The sequence below is a fragment of the Bombyx mandarina genome, chromosome 08, assembly GCF_030267445.1.
Source record: "Bombyx mandarina strain Sakado chromosome 08, ASM3026744v2".
Lineage (NCBI taxonomy): Eukaryota > Metazoa > Arthropoda > Insecta > Lepidoptera > Bombycidae > Bombyx > Bombyx mandarina.
Window position 1 is genome coordinate 13688753 of NC_143215.1, and position 15247 is coordinate 13703999.

General features: G+C 40.0%; 1 protein-coding gene across 1 annotated transcript in view; it reads left to right on the forward strand.

Moving 5' to 3' along the window:
• Positions 1-15247, forward strand: part of Frl (formin-like protein) — a 105570-nt gene that overhangs the window by 73271 nt on the left and 17052 nt on the right. The window contains 2 exon segments of the mRNA XM_028180126.2: positions 8216-8386; positions 14699-14778. Coding sequence (XP_028035927.2) covers positions 8216-8386; positions 14699-14778 — 251 coding nt within the window.

Genomic DNA, 15247 nt, shown 5'->3' on the forward strand with positions numbered 1-15247 from the left:
ACTGCCACCTTCCTTTGAGGCATGACGTAACAGTTTGAAGGTAATGCATATTAGCTGTTATCCTTCGCTTAAAACTGGAATGCATGGCGATTTCGTTTCAAAAATAGACAAGGCTATTGTTTGATCTTAGCCTGACTTTCTGACCGGACTGTAGGAATATCTCGTTTTCCTTTCAGAATTAATACAACCTTAAATGTCACCTTCAGAACTAGTTATCTTTATGGCAGGCAACGACTTGGTTCTACCACTGGCATTGCTGACGTCCATGAGCGACGGTAACCACTTACCGTTAGGTGGGCTGGTGTATGCTCGTCTGCCTACAAAGACAATTAAAAAAAAGAAGCTTGATGATGATAATGAACATGATGAGTCTACGATTAGCGTCACTCGAAGGCTCCACCTAAATTCTCTCTTGTCCCGAACTACCGGCGTCCTGCAGTTTTTTTTATTACTTAGCTGGGTGGACGAGCTCACAGCCCACCTGGTGTTAAGTGGTTACCGGAGCCCATAGACATCTACAACGTAAATGCGCCACCCACCTTGAGATATAAGTTCTAAGGTCTCAGTATAGTTACAACGGCTGCCCCACCCTTCAAACCGAAACGCATTACTGCTTCACGGCGGAAATAGGCAGGGTACCTACCCGTGCGGACTTACAAGATGTCCTGCCACCAGTAAACCGGCATATATCTGCGTTCGCATGAACATCTGCCTTGATTAATGAGGACGCAGAAGACAAAATTAATACGGAAGCTCCACATTTGCGAATATTCACAACATCCTCAGAACGTGCCCAACCTATGTGGACATTTAACAATTATTACTACTACATAGCTTAAGCTCGCTAAATATAATTCTTGTTTACATAACAAATCCATTCACATATAAACTAGTTGGAACATAATAAAAAGAACATTCCATGAATCGGAACGAAATAGCTGATATTATTTTTATAAACATCGACCGACCTTCCTTGAACTCTGTGACATTCTTGGAATTGTTTGGGCTTGTGTTAAATGTGTTATGTGTTAAATTGATTTCGATTGTTTAAAATACACAATCGATTTTGTTTAAGCCCGTTTGTTACATTGTAGAATTTCCGCATAAAGAATTAAGGTAACATGCTCTTTGTTTCGTGGTGGTTTATAGTCTCTGTATCGTCGTCCCATTTCATGTGGTCGTTGGGGAGGAATTTGAGCGGTGCCACTGATAGAGTTCACCCGAGTGGCTCATTCCCGCTGAGTAAGACTTCAGCAAAGGCATAGGGAACCAAGTGCAATTCTTTCTGAGCATTTCGCATCGCTGTTGTGCGCGATAGGATCGTGTCGACCCTCAGTCCGTAACTATGCTAGATTTCTATTCGTACTGGTGGTAGGACGTGTTTTGAGACCGCACGGGTAGGTACTATGACCCTACCTATTTCAGCCGTGAAGCAGTAATGCGTACCGGTTTGAAGGGTGGAGCGGCCATTATACGGAAAAGACTTGAGACCTTAGAACTCGTGTCTCAAAGTGAGTTGTGTATATAAATATATGTCTATGACCCCCGGTAACCACTTAAATACAGGTGGGCCCTAAGCTCGTCCACCCTATCTAATCAATAAAAAAAAACAAAGTGAATCATACGTACATTTTAAAAAAGCTTACTTTTTTGCGTATTGTGAGCTCCCGCGGGTAGACCCTACCACGGTCTAGCTTACTGCCGGTTTAAAGGGTAAGAAGGCCGTTGTACAATGCAATTGATACTTATATCTCGTGACTCAAAGTGAGTAGCCTACTCTTCGAACTCGGCAAAGAGCTCGACGTGCAACCTAACCCATGCATCAGCCCGCTGTGTTTCTCGCCGGATCTTCTCAGTGATTCCGTTCCGGCAATAGATTCATTCGCGAGGCAGCTACTTTTGAGTTGTCACGTTTCCTTTGGAGGCGCTCGGGCAGCTGTTAGCAAATCCCATCCCTCCTGGCTGAGCCTTTTCTCGCTCACCTGTCCTGGTGAAACTGGAAAGGCGTTCGAGCCACCAGTCTCCATTCATAAAATAAATAAAGAGTGAGTAGCCTTCATAATATGATCACTATAGGCTCACTCATCAGTCTATGTCATAATAGTAAACAATACATTAATACTAATTCGAGAACTAATTTACAATTTTAGTTGCGTTATAAAAGATTGGTACATCGTAAAACCTGTAATATCCTCGTAAAATGTATTTACGAATATCTCAGTTGCTATCCCTTATTTTTCCTCGAAATAACATCGAATAATATTTCATTAGAATTGTAGATTTTTGTTATGTACGAACCTAAATGTGATAGAGCGCTGAAATGTTAATCCGCTGTGTTATTTAGACGTTCCATGCGTCCAGGTTTTTACGCGTTTAGTTTAAAATTTGTAAGTGGCTAGTGATGTCAGTTTCTTAGGAATCGCCCCGTAAATCTAGAAATCGAATCTAGAATTTTAACCCTGGTATTTTTTTTTATTGCTAAATGGGTGGACGAGCTCACAGCTCACCTGGTTTTAAGTGGTTACTGAAGGGCATAGACATCTACAACGTAAATGCGCCTTGAGATATAAGTTCTAAGATCTCAGTATAGTTACAATAGGCTGCCCCACCCCTCAAACCGAAACACATTACTGCTTCACGACAGAAATAGGCAAGGTAGTGGTACCTACCCGTGCGGACTCACAAGAGGTCCTATCATTAACGCCCCCGCAACTGGTGTAGGGAGTCCAACACTCATATAAATATTAGCCTATCCATTAAGTACATGTATTTTCTACATGGATACCAAGTTTCAAGTCAATCGGATGCATGGTTCAGTAGTTATAACGGAACATCTGTAAAACCACTCTATATCTATATATTATAGTATAGATTTGAATTCTGTTGGTTGCAACAATAATTCTGTCAAAATACCCAACGTTTTTGATTAATTAGAGCATGCACGCCGAATGACGCTAATGAAGACGTCGTAAAAATAGGAAAGTGAATGGAGTAATTGAAGGAAATACCAGCGGCACGAGCAAGTGCAACCGCAAATTACAGTCATAGTGCGCAATGACGTGTTATCCCGCTTCTATCTAGGTAGATTGATAAATAACTAATTAGAAAGTTAACGGATAATTGTCGATTACGGAGGTCTCGTGTGGGTCGAAGGAAAGCGCGAAAGCTGAATTCAAATCCAAGCCTTTGATTGGCGGCATGAAGACCTGCCCACTAGAGCCTTAATTTAGATTCAGAAAATGATCTATTGATCTTACAACGAGTATAGATTGCTCTCTGTTGTGAATTAGTTTTGGTCGATTTTTGTAATTTTGAAATTGACAAATAGTAGATTATTTACTGGTGTTAGAACCTCTTGTGAGTCCGCGCGGGTAGGTACCACCACCCTACTTTTTTGTGCCGTGAAGCAGTAATGCGTTTCGGTTTGAAGGGTGGGGCAGCCGTTGTAACTGTACTTGAGACCTTAGAACTTATATCTCAAGGTGGGTGACGCATTTACGTTGTAGATGCCTATGGGCTGGTAGGATGTGAGCTCGTCCAACCATCTAAGCAATAATTTTTTTTTTAAATAATTCAATTAGATTGTCATGTAAACGTGAAATATCAATGATAGCTTAGGACTCGCATGTTCATGTATGTGTTACGATAATACGACAATTACTGCTTCAAGGAAATAATGGAATATATACTTCACTAATACCTGGAACCACTTAAGTCTGAGTGGGCTTTCATCGATCCGTCACTCCACGTAAGTTAAACAGTTAAAGACCCCTCCCGCACAATATTTTTAGGGCGCGATGGATTTTTTTTTATAATGTCTCAATATTGTCGATTTTATACTTTTTCTCATTATAAGTAGACGATAATTAATAGGTATAAGCATGAGGGTGAATAGGCACGGATGCGGTTTAGCCCACTGAGTTTCTCGCCGGATCTTATCAGTGGGCGCGTTTCCGATCCGATGGTAAACTCTGCGAAGTACTGCTCTTGCTAGGGCCAGTGTTAACAACACTTCCGGTTTGAACCCCGTGAGCTCACCTACATGTTAGGGCGAAGCTGCAATAGCCTATCAAGGCTATCAGCATAGGTAGGAAAAAAAAAAAGATACGGAGCTCGATGCGAACCTCCGTTAAAGAAATACACGTTTTCCACAAGATAGTGCTAGTAATGATATGATAATGTTAGCAGATAGTGTCAAGATAGGCGTCTAACACCATATGGGAGTTAACGAAAAAGGGAAGATCTTCCACCGAGCGGGTGATATTACTCGGCAGACCGACGGTTCGAATGTTGTTGTTCGGAACTTGTACATATACAAGCTTATCTTGAAAATGTCGTAAGCGATATTCAGGCATGCGTCGAATATCTTGTGTTGTATGATAGCTACCTCCAAAACCAGTTGGGCTTAGAGCTCACATGCACAACTAAATAAAAGTAAACGGTTGGAAAACTTCGTACTGCAAAGGAAGCATTGCTACTGAGCTGCTTCTTTTTTTTTTATAACTCAGATGGTCCGACGACCTCACAGCTCACCTGGTGTTAAGTGGTTACTGGAAACCCTGGACATCTACAACGTAAATGCGCCACCCATCTTCGGATATAAGTTCTAAGGTCTCAGTATAGTTACAACGGATGCCCAACCCTTCAAACCGAAACGCATTACTGCTTCACGGCAGGGCATATATAGGCAGGGTGGTGGTACCTACCCGTACGGACTCACAAGAGTTCCTACCACCAGTAGAAAAGTTCCAGTTCTTGTTCGTAAACTGCCCGCCTTGATTCAAATACTCTTCTTAACAATTTAATGTACCCAAAACACGTACGATAGATGCCAGCTGTTATTGACATTATCAAGTACCGTTGCTCTCGTGTCTACCGCTAAAAGTACCGATCAATAAACAAAAAAAAAATTCGTACACTCAATTCATGTTTTGAAAGTAGTTATGAACCGTTCGAATGTGCCAACTATTTGACGAAAACCGGAGCGAATTCTGTCTATCTTCTATATCGTTCCTAGTGAGGATCGCGACCACATGCGACGTACTTCCAATGTGCTCGATCATGGGTGGCATGGACTGTATGGTACAGACTACCACCAAGCGCTTGTCTTGCTAGATCTAACCATCTGGCTGGTGTTCTGCCCACGGCGCCCTGGCCCTCTATGCGACCCGTAATTATGAGCTTCTCTAATTCATGTCCGGGAGACCGCATGATGTGTCCGAAGAAGCTCATAACACGTTCCCGGCAGATGGAAGAGAGCTTTTTTCGGATGTCTAGCTGCCTAGCCAGAAAAAAAAAGTACATTAAGGTTGTCACTAATATAGTCGCTCAAGTTGATTAAGTGGATTTTATAGAGAACGGGATGGGCCGAAATTAATGACAGTGAGCCCTCATGTTAACTGTGCTGCGTATTATGGGGTTGGTACTTATGCCATGTTAAAATTTTAGTATCGTCATCGTGAACATCCGTAATGGCGCTTTTGATGAATAGTTTTATGATTATTTATTTATTATGTATATTAATTTTACGGTTTAGTCTGGTGTTTGGAGGTAATGGACGACAAAAAACTTAATGTACCTACCGTCACAAAGTGCGCTTCGAAATGGTAATTCGAATGGCTGGCGGTAGGACCTCTTGTGAGTCCGCGCGGGTAGGTACCACCACCCTGCCTATTTCTGCTGTGAAGCAGTAATTCGTTTCGGTTTGAAGGGTGGGGCAGCCGTTGTAACTATACTTGAGACCTTAGAACTTATATCTCAAGGTGGGTAGCGCATTTACGTTGTGGATGTCTATGGGCTCCAGTAACCACTTACCACCAGGTGGGCTGTGAGCTCGTCCACCCATTTAAGCAATAAATAAATATAAAATGTCGGAAATTGGAAAATGTAAAATGAAAATAGCAAACGCGGAAACTTAAGAAGAAAGGAAATCTTTTTTAATTGTTTATTGAAAATTTATGATCGCATTTCTTTAATATCATTCATTTTCTATATTATTAATCATATTAATTCATTATCAAAATCTATTACGATCATTGAAAATATATCAAGTGTACAATAGGCCTTACCTATACTTCGTACATTACGATTCAATATTACACACTTATGACTCGGCTGCAAAAAATATGGATTAACCCCTAAAACCCATCATAACGATATAATTGATCTCAACAACCTAGCTAGTAGCTGCATAACGAATAGCTAAACGAGAAAATAAACTTTCTGCTGTCGCAATAAGGATTATGGTTTCCGCTGTTCGCTTCGCCAATATATTTGCAAACTGTGCTCTTATTATGAATCACATAATGATGTGGCTGGTTTCTCGGAGATAATAAACGTCGTATCTGAATCGCTGAATAGAAACAGTTTTTGAGAAATAGTATTCTTTAAATCATTTCTGGATGAGGGTAGATTGAATGTAGGTGAATTTTTGCGTATGATTTTCTCGTACACATTTTTTGCTCTATTTTTTTATTGCCCTTGTAGGCATACGAGCATACGGCGCACCTGATGCTGAGTGGCTACCGTCGCCCATGGACTTCAGCAATGCCAGGATCAGGGCCAAGCCGCTGCCTACCGTTTAATGTCCATAACGAAAATCGTGCGAGTGTTTACTTACTTTATTATATCAATCACTTCATTACTTCATTTCAAGTGGTAATTGGGTGTAGAAAAATCTAGAGCACCAGGTGTCTGTTTGGATACCTGAATTAACAAAACACGTAACCTTTTCTCGAGATAAAAAGACCTGTATGTATGCTAGTCTCGAGCTCACTAAGTACATTTAAAAAAAAAAACTATACATGTCGATTTGTTAAAAGAGAGGCAGACATGTTTACACAATTCGAATAATGTTGTAATCAATTAGACAGAAAAGTCTTGCTTTAAATAAAATAGAATGAATAAATAAGCGAGAGCTAAGATACATTTTGACCGAAATAGAAATATCTATTACTGTCCGATTGTCTATTTTCGAATTATATGTCTCTAACTATTGTTTACCGTTAGAAATATGGTCAAAATGGCCAATCACTAGAAAACTGGTTCAGGGCTAGTACGATTCTAGTTTAATTCTGAATTCAAAATGACCATACGTTGAATAAACGATGTGAAGCATTCATTTAGACCTTTTGATATAGACTAGACTAGAATAGAATATTATTCGCCATCTTGGCTTTCGACAACAAGAATAAAAATGGATGAAAAGCTTCAGCTCCCAGCGACGTATATACACCTCTATTTGCCAATGTCCAAGAATAACGGTAACCACCACTAGGTGTGCCATAAGCTCATCTAACGTTGTTGGCATAAAAATAATTGACCTACAAGCTATTTAACACTCGGCCTTGGCCAGAAAAAACAAGCTATTTAAAGCTAAACGTTGTATTGACAACAGGACGCTATACTAATCGCCTTAAACGAAAGGACATTATACCATAAATGTATATGGCCTACTGAGGAGGATTTGCCCTCACTAGAGGACACAATCGAAATGACACATTAGCGCATCGTGCTGATTTCAGATAACACAATAAAAAAAAAACATGAATAGCTAAAACAATTTAAGATGAGCTCGGATTTCATATTTAAGTTATTTATTCAGAGCAGAAGTTGATATGCGAAATACATAAATACTTTCCATAAAACCTAACAACCACCAAGAAACAGATACAGTTAAGAATCTATCCCGTTTATCGGTGCTCCGGTGAACATAATGGCATCGCAGGCTTTCGAAATCGGTTTCCGACTTATTCATGAGCACGATTCTATCACTCACGTGCGGAATGACGAAACACTGATGAAGGCTGCTATCGTACATTTTAGAGGACCCGGTCGCGTACTATTACGAAATCGTGCCAATTTTTCTTTAAACACTAAATTCTCGACACAATCTTCTAGTGATTTAACGTTGCCTTCTGTTTGATTTTTCTAGTCGCATACAGCTTTTCGTAACTAAATAAGTCAATAGATTAGTTAAAGATCGTTGAGTACTCATGAACACATTATGCGCAGACATATTCATACAATGTGTAGAAGTAAATTTTAGGTCAATGACAAAAATTTAGACTGTATGAGTTAGGATTAAGTGGTTTTAATTGGATAGTCTGTGAGGTATAATTCGTTGGATTAATGGGAGAATGTCCAAATGTGAAACGTATGGGGAACGAATGGCAGCTTAAAATCTTCAAAACTAATGGTTTGCGCACATTTTCAGGCCTCGATGGATCTGCCTCCCGACAAAGCTAAACTCCTCCGGAATTACGACCTGGAGAAGAAGTGGGAGATCATCTGTGACCAAGATATGGTGCAGGCGAAGGATTCACCGACTCACTACCTCAACAAGCTTCGCACATACCTCGACCCTAAAGCTTCGAGGAGTCATCGAGTAAGTTGATTGTCTGCTACTTTAGGGGAAACGCGTTAATTTTTTTCACTTGGCGTTTAATTAATAGATTCATTCCTTCAAAGATGATATAAATCTTCACTTCGGATCTTAGTCTTCTAATTTGACATCTGAAAAAAACTATTTTTATTCTTATCTTAATTGCATTTTAAAGACAAACCTACCCTATAAGTGGAATGTATGTTTGCTTTTTCAGTAAAAGCCAGGATTTAATTTATCTATACGTACAATACGCTCTGCTATCAGTGTATATGCAGTACAAAAGGAGGCCTGCTCTAAATTAGAATTATATTACCAGTATATTGACATTAAGTTCGAACAGCCTTGCGGTGGCGTGTGCCAAAAATAATAATCGCTGCCTTTATTTCCTAGATGCATTAGGTTCTTAATTCCAGAACTACATGTTTTGTCGAACAAAACCACACTTTCAACTATCCATTCCAATGATAGACAAACCACTATGAACATAATGTTCCGTTGTTCCATGCCCATATACTCCGTTAGTTTTAAACAATGCCTTGTATAACCATTTGTGGGCGCTGCGATTGTGATCATTCGTGGTGCACATGCGGTTTTATTGGATTAAAGGTCTTTCGTTAAACGCATAAGTTTTGCCAGACGACGTTATTTCCCAGCAGCTATCGGAATGTATCAGACAGACGCCACAACTCGATAATACTGAAATATAATCGAACTGCAAATCGGATGGATCAAGCCTTTTAGATCGCTAATTGGACGGCAAAGCTGACCGTGTATGGCAGCTTTTAGTTGATAAAAAATCGCACTTACAGAACGGTCAATAGATGAAGCGAGAAAAAAAAAGACACCGTAATTAAACATTGTAAAATATATTACCGCAAGTAACGGTCAGTGTTCAAATGGAGATAGTAGATTAATGAGCATTTTTGTGCGCACCGAATTTGGTCACTCCATTATTTTTTTGCTGTATTTGTGACGCACCATTTGTTGTATTTTATAGTGGCTTTCTCAATTTGTGGTAATGATCGGTATGTCGTTTATTCTGAAAATTTTAAATGTAACATTTTGACCTCCTCTTTTTATTACCCTTCTTGCTATCCCTTCATCGTGGAAAACTTTCGTGAATACAATGTAATAGCCTGTCGGTTGTTGATCAGAAGACTCAACCATTCATCGACAGTTTCCGCGAGCACCTACCCAATCGTCCATCAGTACCATTCGTTTCTTCATGCCAATTTCCTACAATCTCCCTCAAATTGAGGAGGTATTGGTTCTTCAAGTTCTTTAGAATTGATGGATATCCGATTTCTTTAATATCGAGATATTCTATAACAATATCAGAATCGAATATCAGCTGGCGCATAATTCCTACAACGTATAACAAAACATATTATCCTACTGAAAAACTAAAAAACGATCAACTTGTTAAATACACGGCAGTCTGTGAGTTTAGTTCTCCGTCGATATTGCGACAGTCAACAATCGAATAAACCGAACAAATCAAAGGGAACCCGTTTAACTTCTACTTTACCACTCATATTTGTCAAGACGCCACTTCAATATCCGAGCCGGTTGGTTATTAGTACATATTTAAGAGTGGACGACTTGGTCACAACCCGAGAGAGACCGTGGGAAATGTTATTTCGTAACGCATAGTTTACATGCATGTGGTTTTCATGTAATATAAGCAGTTGTCTCGTGTTGGTGTGTGGTCAGTATACGTAAGAGCTTCACTCTTTCTGGATTTTTGAAAACCGCGGAGATTGACATCTTTTATTTTAACAAAATATCAAGGAACAGAATTCGTTACAGATGCGTGGCTAAAATAATTTCATAAAAGGTATTTCTCCCAGAAAAATTAGCGTTCCCATTTATTCATAGGTGATTCGTGCAAAATTGGGTGTCTATTTTCGCATTTTGATGGGTAATAACACATATTTGGGTATTCACTTTACGCCAGATAGCATGAGCCATGAGCATTTCGCCAATCCTATTATTGACTGACAAAATTGTTGACTTATAAATTAGCACCGTCGAGCGCGCTTAGGTATTTTTATTTTATTTGTATTGCTCTGCCCCTGCCAAAGTAAAGTTTCTGTTGAGGAAGTTTTGTGCACGAAGCCGAGATGGATAAGACATGTGCTCAGCTTCGAATACTAGGTATAGGGATTAAGAATAACTGAGGAACCGCACCTTATAATGCCTCAATTGGTTTCCGGACGCGTGTCCAATCAGGGCACTATTTAAGTTTCCAATTATATTTTTAATGTATCAACGGCGTTGACTTTGTAATTCCGTTTTATTCAAAAAGGCAATAGTCATTTATTACACCGTTTATATTTAATGGTTGTTCCTATTACATTTTATGAAAGATACACACGGTCAAAGGTCTGGGAGAGATTAGAAACGATTCCATTTGACCTTACCGATTAATAATGTTGATAAATCATAAACAACTCGTTATGTTTAGTGTGTGTGGGTTTTTTTTTTGAATAATGAAATATCGGTGTTTTTAATAGCGTGTTCTCTAACTGCGGGTTATCTGTTACGGAAGTCGACGTATACTCAAATGTCTGCCCAAATGAATACTTTAGATGACTATACTTGAGACCTTAGAACTTATATCTCAAGGTGGGTGGCGCATTTACGTCGTAAATGTTTATGGGCTCCAGTAACCACTTAACACTAGGTGGGCTGTGAGCTCGTCCACTTATACAGCAATAAAAAAAAAAAAAAGATGATATGAAGATTTTAATAGCTAAAGTTTGATTTTTTTTTTTAGTTGTTCTTACCTGATATATACGTGCTCACAAAAGAATCGATATACAATATCATTATAATAAAAATCGATTCAACTAAATTCATAAATCTCCGTATATATTTGTGGTTTGTGGGAAAATTTACTAGAGAGGATAAGTGCCACAGTCCAGTCTATTACTACTGTGTGGCTGTCGTGCTTTCCGAAGACTTAAGAAATATGTGCAGCCGATATACAATAAAATTGGGACTTTGAATTGGGTAGCGGATTTCATGTTCTCATCTATATGAGCTCAGCTAGTCTCTTAACAACAAATGGGCCGAAAATTCTTTAATCATGTATGCGCTGTACCGAAGTAACAATCTCGAAATGGTTTTTATTATAAAAACAACTCTGAGCTGCGTTCGTCTGTCGGTAGAGATTATAGTTATCATTCTCAAGCCATTTAATCTGTCAGTTAATGAGATCAGTCAGTTCGTGACGCTATTTATTGATCTACTGAAGACAGGAAACGCGAATCTCCATTATAACTATCACAGACACAACACTGTTCGTGTCTGGGTAAGCTAAGGTATATAACGGTAGGCAGGCGACTTGGATCTGCTCCTGGCATTGTTGACGTCCATGACCAACAGTAACCACTCACCATCAGGCCGTATGCTCGTCTGCCTGCTACAAGGACACATTAAGTATATCATCTATCTAAACATCTCTGTAACGTGTTTAAAAAATATTAATAGAACAAAACGTATCTTCAAACATGAATAACGTTACAATTGCCATTGTGCTGTGCGCTGATGTCGTGGGTGGAACTTGAAGTGACTAATGTTACATTTCGTCCGTCAAAGGTCGTGCAGTATTTAATTTTATTCGGTCGCATACCCCAAAAGGTCAGGTCACGCTCTCAATGTGGTCCAATATTAATAATTCCGGACTGTTTCTCTTTTGCCATCGCTCGTTTCGTTTCTGCTTGAGCTACTGCGTTGATGGAGATTTCTAGAATATTTCATAGAACAATGATTAGACAAACATTGCTTTAAATAAATAAAAAAATAGCATGAGAATGAAAAATATGAGACTTAGTGGTGCCGCTCAGATCTGCACCGCTCTTGATTCCACATTTCACAATGCCCTCCACACCACCAGACGCGGAAAGAGATAGAGAAAAATCGTACAAGAGAAAGTAATACAGAATATTGGTCACGAATGCCCACACAGGAACCAGCTACCGACGACGCCCTAGACACGTAGCTTACGGATCCATCCAATAACTCTTGCATTAGATGCCTTCAGCTCTAACACTGGGAGCAGGGGCTTAGGGACCTCGGAAACCGTTCTCGTCAAACTCGGCAAAGAGCTCGACGTGCAAGTTAACCCGTGGATCAGCCCGCTGAGTCTCTCATCGGACCTTCTCAGCGGGTCGCGATTCCGTTCCGGTAGTAGATTCACTCGCGAAGCAGCTGCTCTTGAGTTGTTAGGTCTCCTTTGGAGGCGCTCGGGCAGCTGTTAGCAAATCCCACACTTCCTGACTAACTGAGCCTTTGCTCGCCCACCTGTCGTGGTGAAACTGGAAAGGTCACCAGTAATCCTTCAATCATAAAAAAACAAGCAGGGATGATGTTTCAATTTAATTTTCTCAAAGACCTTAATTCCATCACCAGTACTTTCAATCAGTAAATGAAAAATTACAAATTGAGAGGTAGTGTCAAATGACAAAGTATGTGTCACACAACGTAGGGAATAGTTCTACCGTCTTTATTTTTCTTTGTGCATTCACTACGCGATCACAAGATCATTGGGGCTCAAGGTCTATAAATCGGCAGCACCCGGACTCGAGCCTTTTTCCATCAAAATGTCCTACGGTAATCACGCTGTTTTCAATTAGCTTCAGTGACTACCTTCCTTTCGTTTTGGTCTTTAAAGTGTTTGCTCATGTTCGTGTCAATTCAATATTTTTTATTTGGTTTAATCAAATCAATAATTACGTTTGTACCACACGCCGCTGTGTAATGCTTGGAATGTTTGTTTTACATATAAGGAGATCGAGTAATCTCGTTCATCTAAGTCAGCGACTCTCAAAGTGGGAGCCTGGGAAAACGATGTCGGCTCTAAAAAGGAATCGAATCGATAACAATATTGGGGCTCTGGATAATAAAATTGGGAACCTTCAATCGGAAAATATGTACTATTTGTGTACTTATTAAATTTTTTTGGTGTAAGAATACAAAAAACGAAAAGACACACCGGAAAAGGGTCGAAGAGTTACAGTACAGAATTGAGAACCAACGTTTTGAGTTTAACAATGATCTCTGCTTTCACTTGGCTTTCATTATTGAGCGGTCGTGTTCACCCCCGAGCTATGGACAGGTGTGCTGCGAACGACATGTACCGCGTTCGTTGAGAATCGATCTCGTTCAAGTTGCGATGTGCCAGATTATTAATGACATTAATTTGAATAACTCTTTAGCTAATGGATAGACGGAACAGAAAACGTGTTTTTTTTAAAATTAGCAACAGAAGCATATCGACGCTTGAAAGGCAAACGTGACTAAGCGACAATGCGTGAACTTTACAGTAGACTAATTTAATGTTGAAATACCTGAAAACAAAATTTATTTTAACGAATCTAGCTGTAGTAGAATCTAGCTAGTAGCTGTAGGATTGAAATTATTTTAATAGATTTATTGCCTATCATTAATGTACAAAGCAGTTATTGTTGCTTAGTCATGTTTGCCTTTCAAGCGTCGATATATTTCCAACCATCACAATCATTATAGGGTACAGTAAATATTTCTGTACCCGGTCCTATGGTAATCGTCATTTAGCCGCGGCGAAGGAATCATGCATATCAGCTTGAAGGGCGGGACATCCGTTATTCTATTGTAGATCTAATCTATTGTAGATTTGAGAGGGCCATATTGTTTTGAGGTGAACATCGTATTTGCGTAATTAAATCCAATAATATAAGGTCAATCGTAAATTTGTACCTATAAATAGTAAATAATTTTATGACCCAAACAGCGGACCCGTATCCAGCCAATACATAAACTACCTAATTTCTTTTTTTTATTTTTTTTTTATTGCTTTACTGTGTGGACGAGCTCACAGCCCACCTGATGTTAAGTGGTTACTGGAGCCCATAGACATCTACAACGTAAATGCGCCACACACCTTGAGATATAGTTCTAAGGTCTCATATAGTCACAACGGCTGCCCCACCCTTCAAACCGAAACGCATTACTGCTTCACGGCAGAAATAGGCGGGGCGGTGGTACCTACCCGTGCGGACTCACAAGAGGTCCTACCACCAGTAATTACGCAAATTATAATTTTGCGGGTTTAATTTTTATTACACGATGTTATTCCTTCACCGTGGAAGTCAATCGTGAACATTTGTTGAGTACGTATTTCATTAGAAAAATTGGTACCCGCCTGCGGGATTCGAACACCGGTGCATCGCTTCAACACGAATGCACCGGACATCTTATCCGTTAGGCCACGACGACCACCGTTCCTTCTTCCCCCTTTTGATTCATATTCTTTTGCTTTATTCACAGAAAAGGAAAATGGTCGGCGATTCAACATCAACACAGGTACTCAGAGATCTGGAGATTTCACTACGAACGAATCACATAGAGTGAGTAATTTAACTTTTTTTTTCATATAGAATTTCGTAACCAATAAGTGTTTGGTGATAGTCTCGCATTTATCAAACATCGCTTTTCTTCAATCGCTTTAACCGCTATCGGAGTAATAAAGTTTATGTTATATATATATATATATATATATATTTTTTTTTTTTTTCATACTACCCTACTAACTAACCAAGGGGGTTGCCAGGCTCTTTGAATAAGCAGGGTGTTTTTATTTCCCTGTAGGTGGCGGCCTCCCCCCGGTGAAGGTCAAGGGGCGACCTGAGGGGGTGAGGCCGCGCGGCGCGCTACCAGCACTCTAGCGCGCTGCCGTGGAGTGATTAGAGCGACCGGTCGACGGTGTATCGCGTCCCGACCCGGCAGGCTGGTTCTGGTCCAGCGGGGTATTCCGGGACACCAGCGGCACCGTCTGGGCGGCCCGACGGGCTGCCGTACCGAGACGGCCGACGTTTC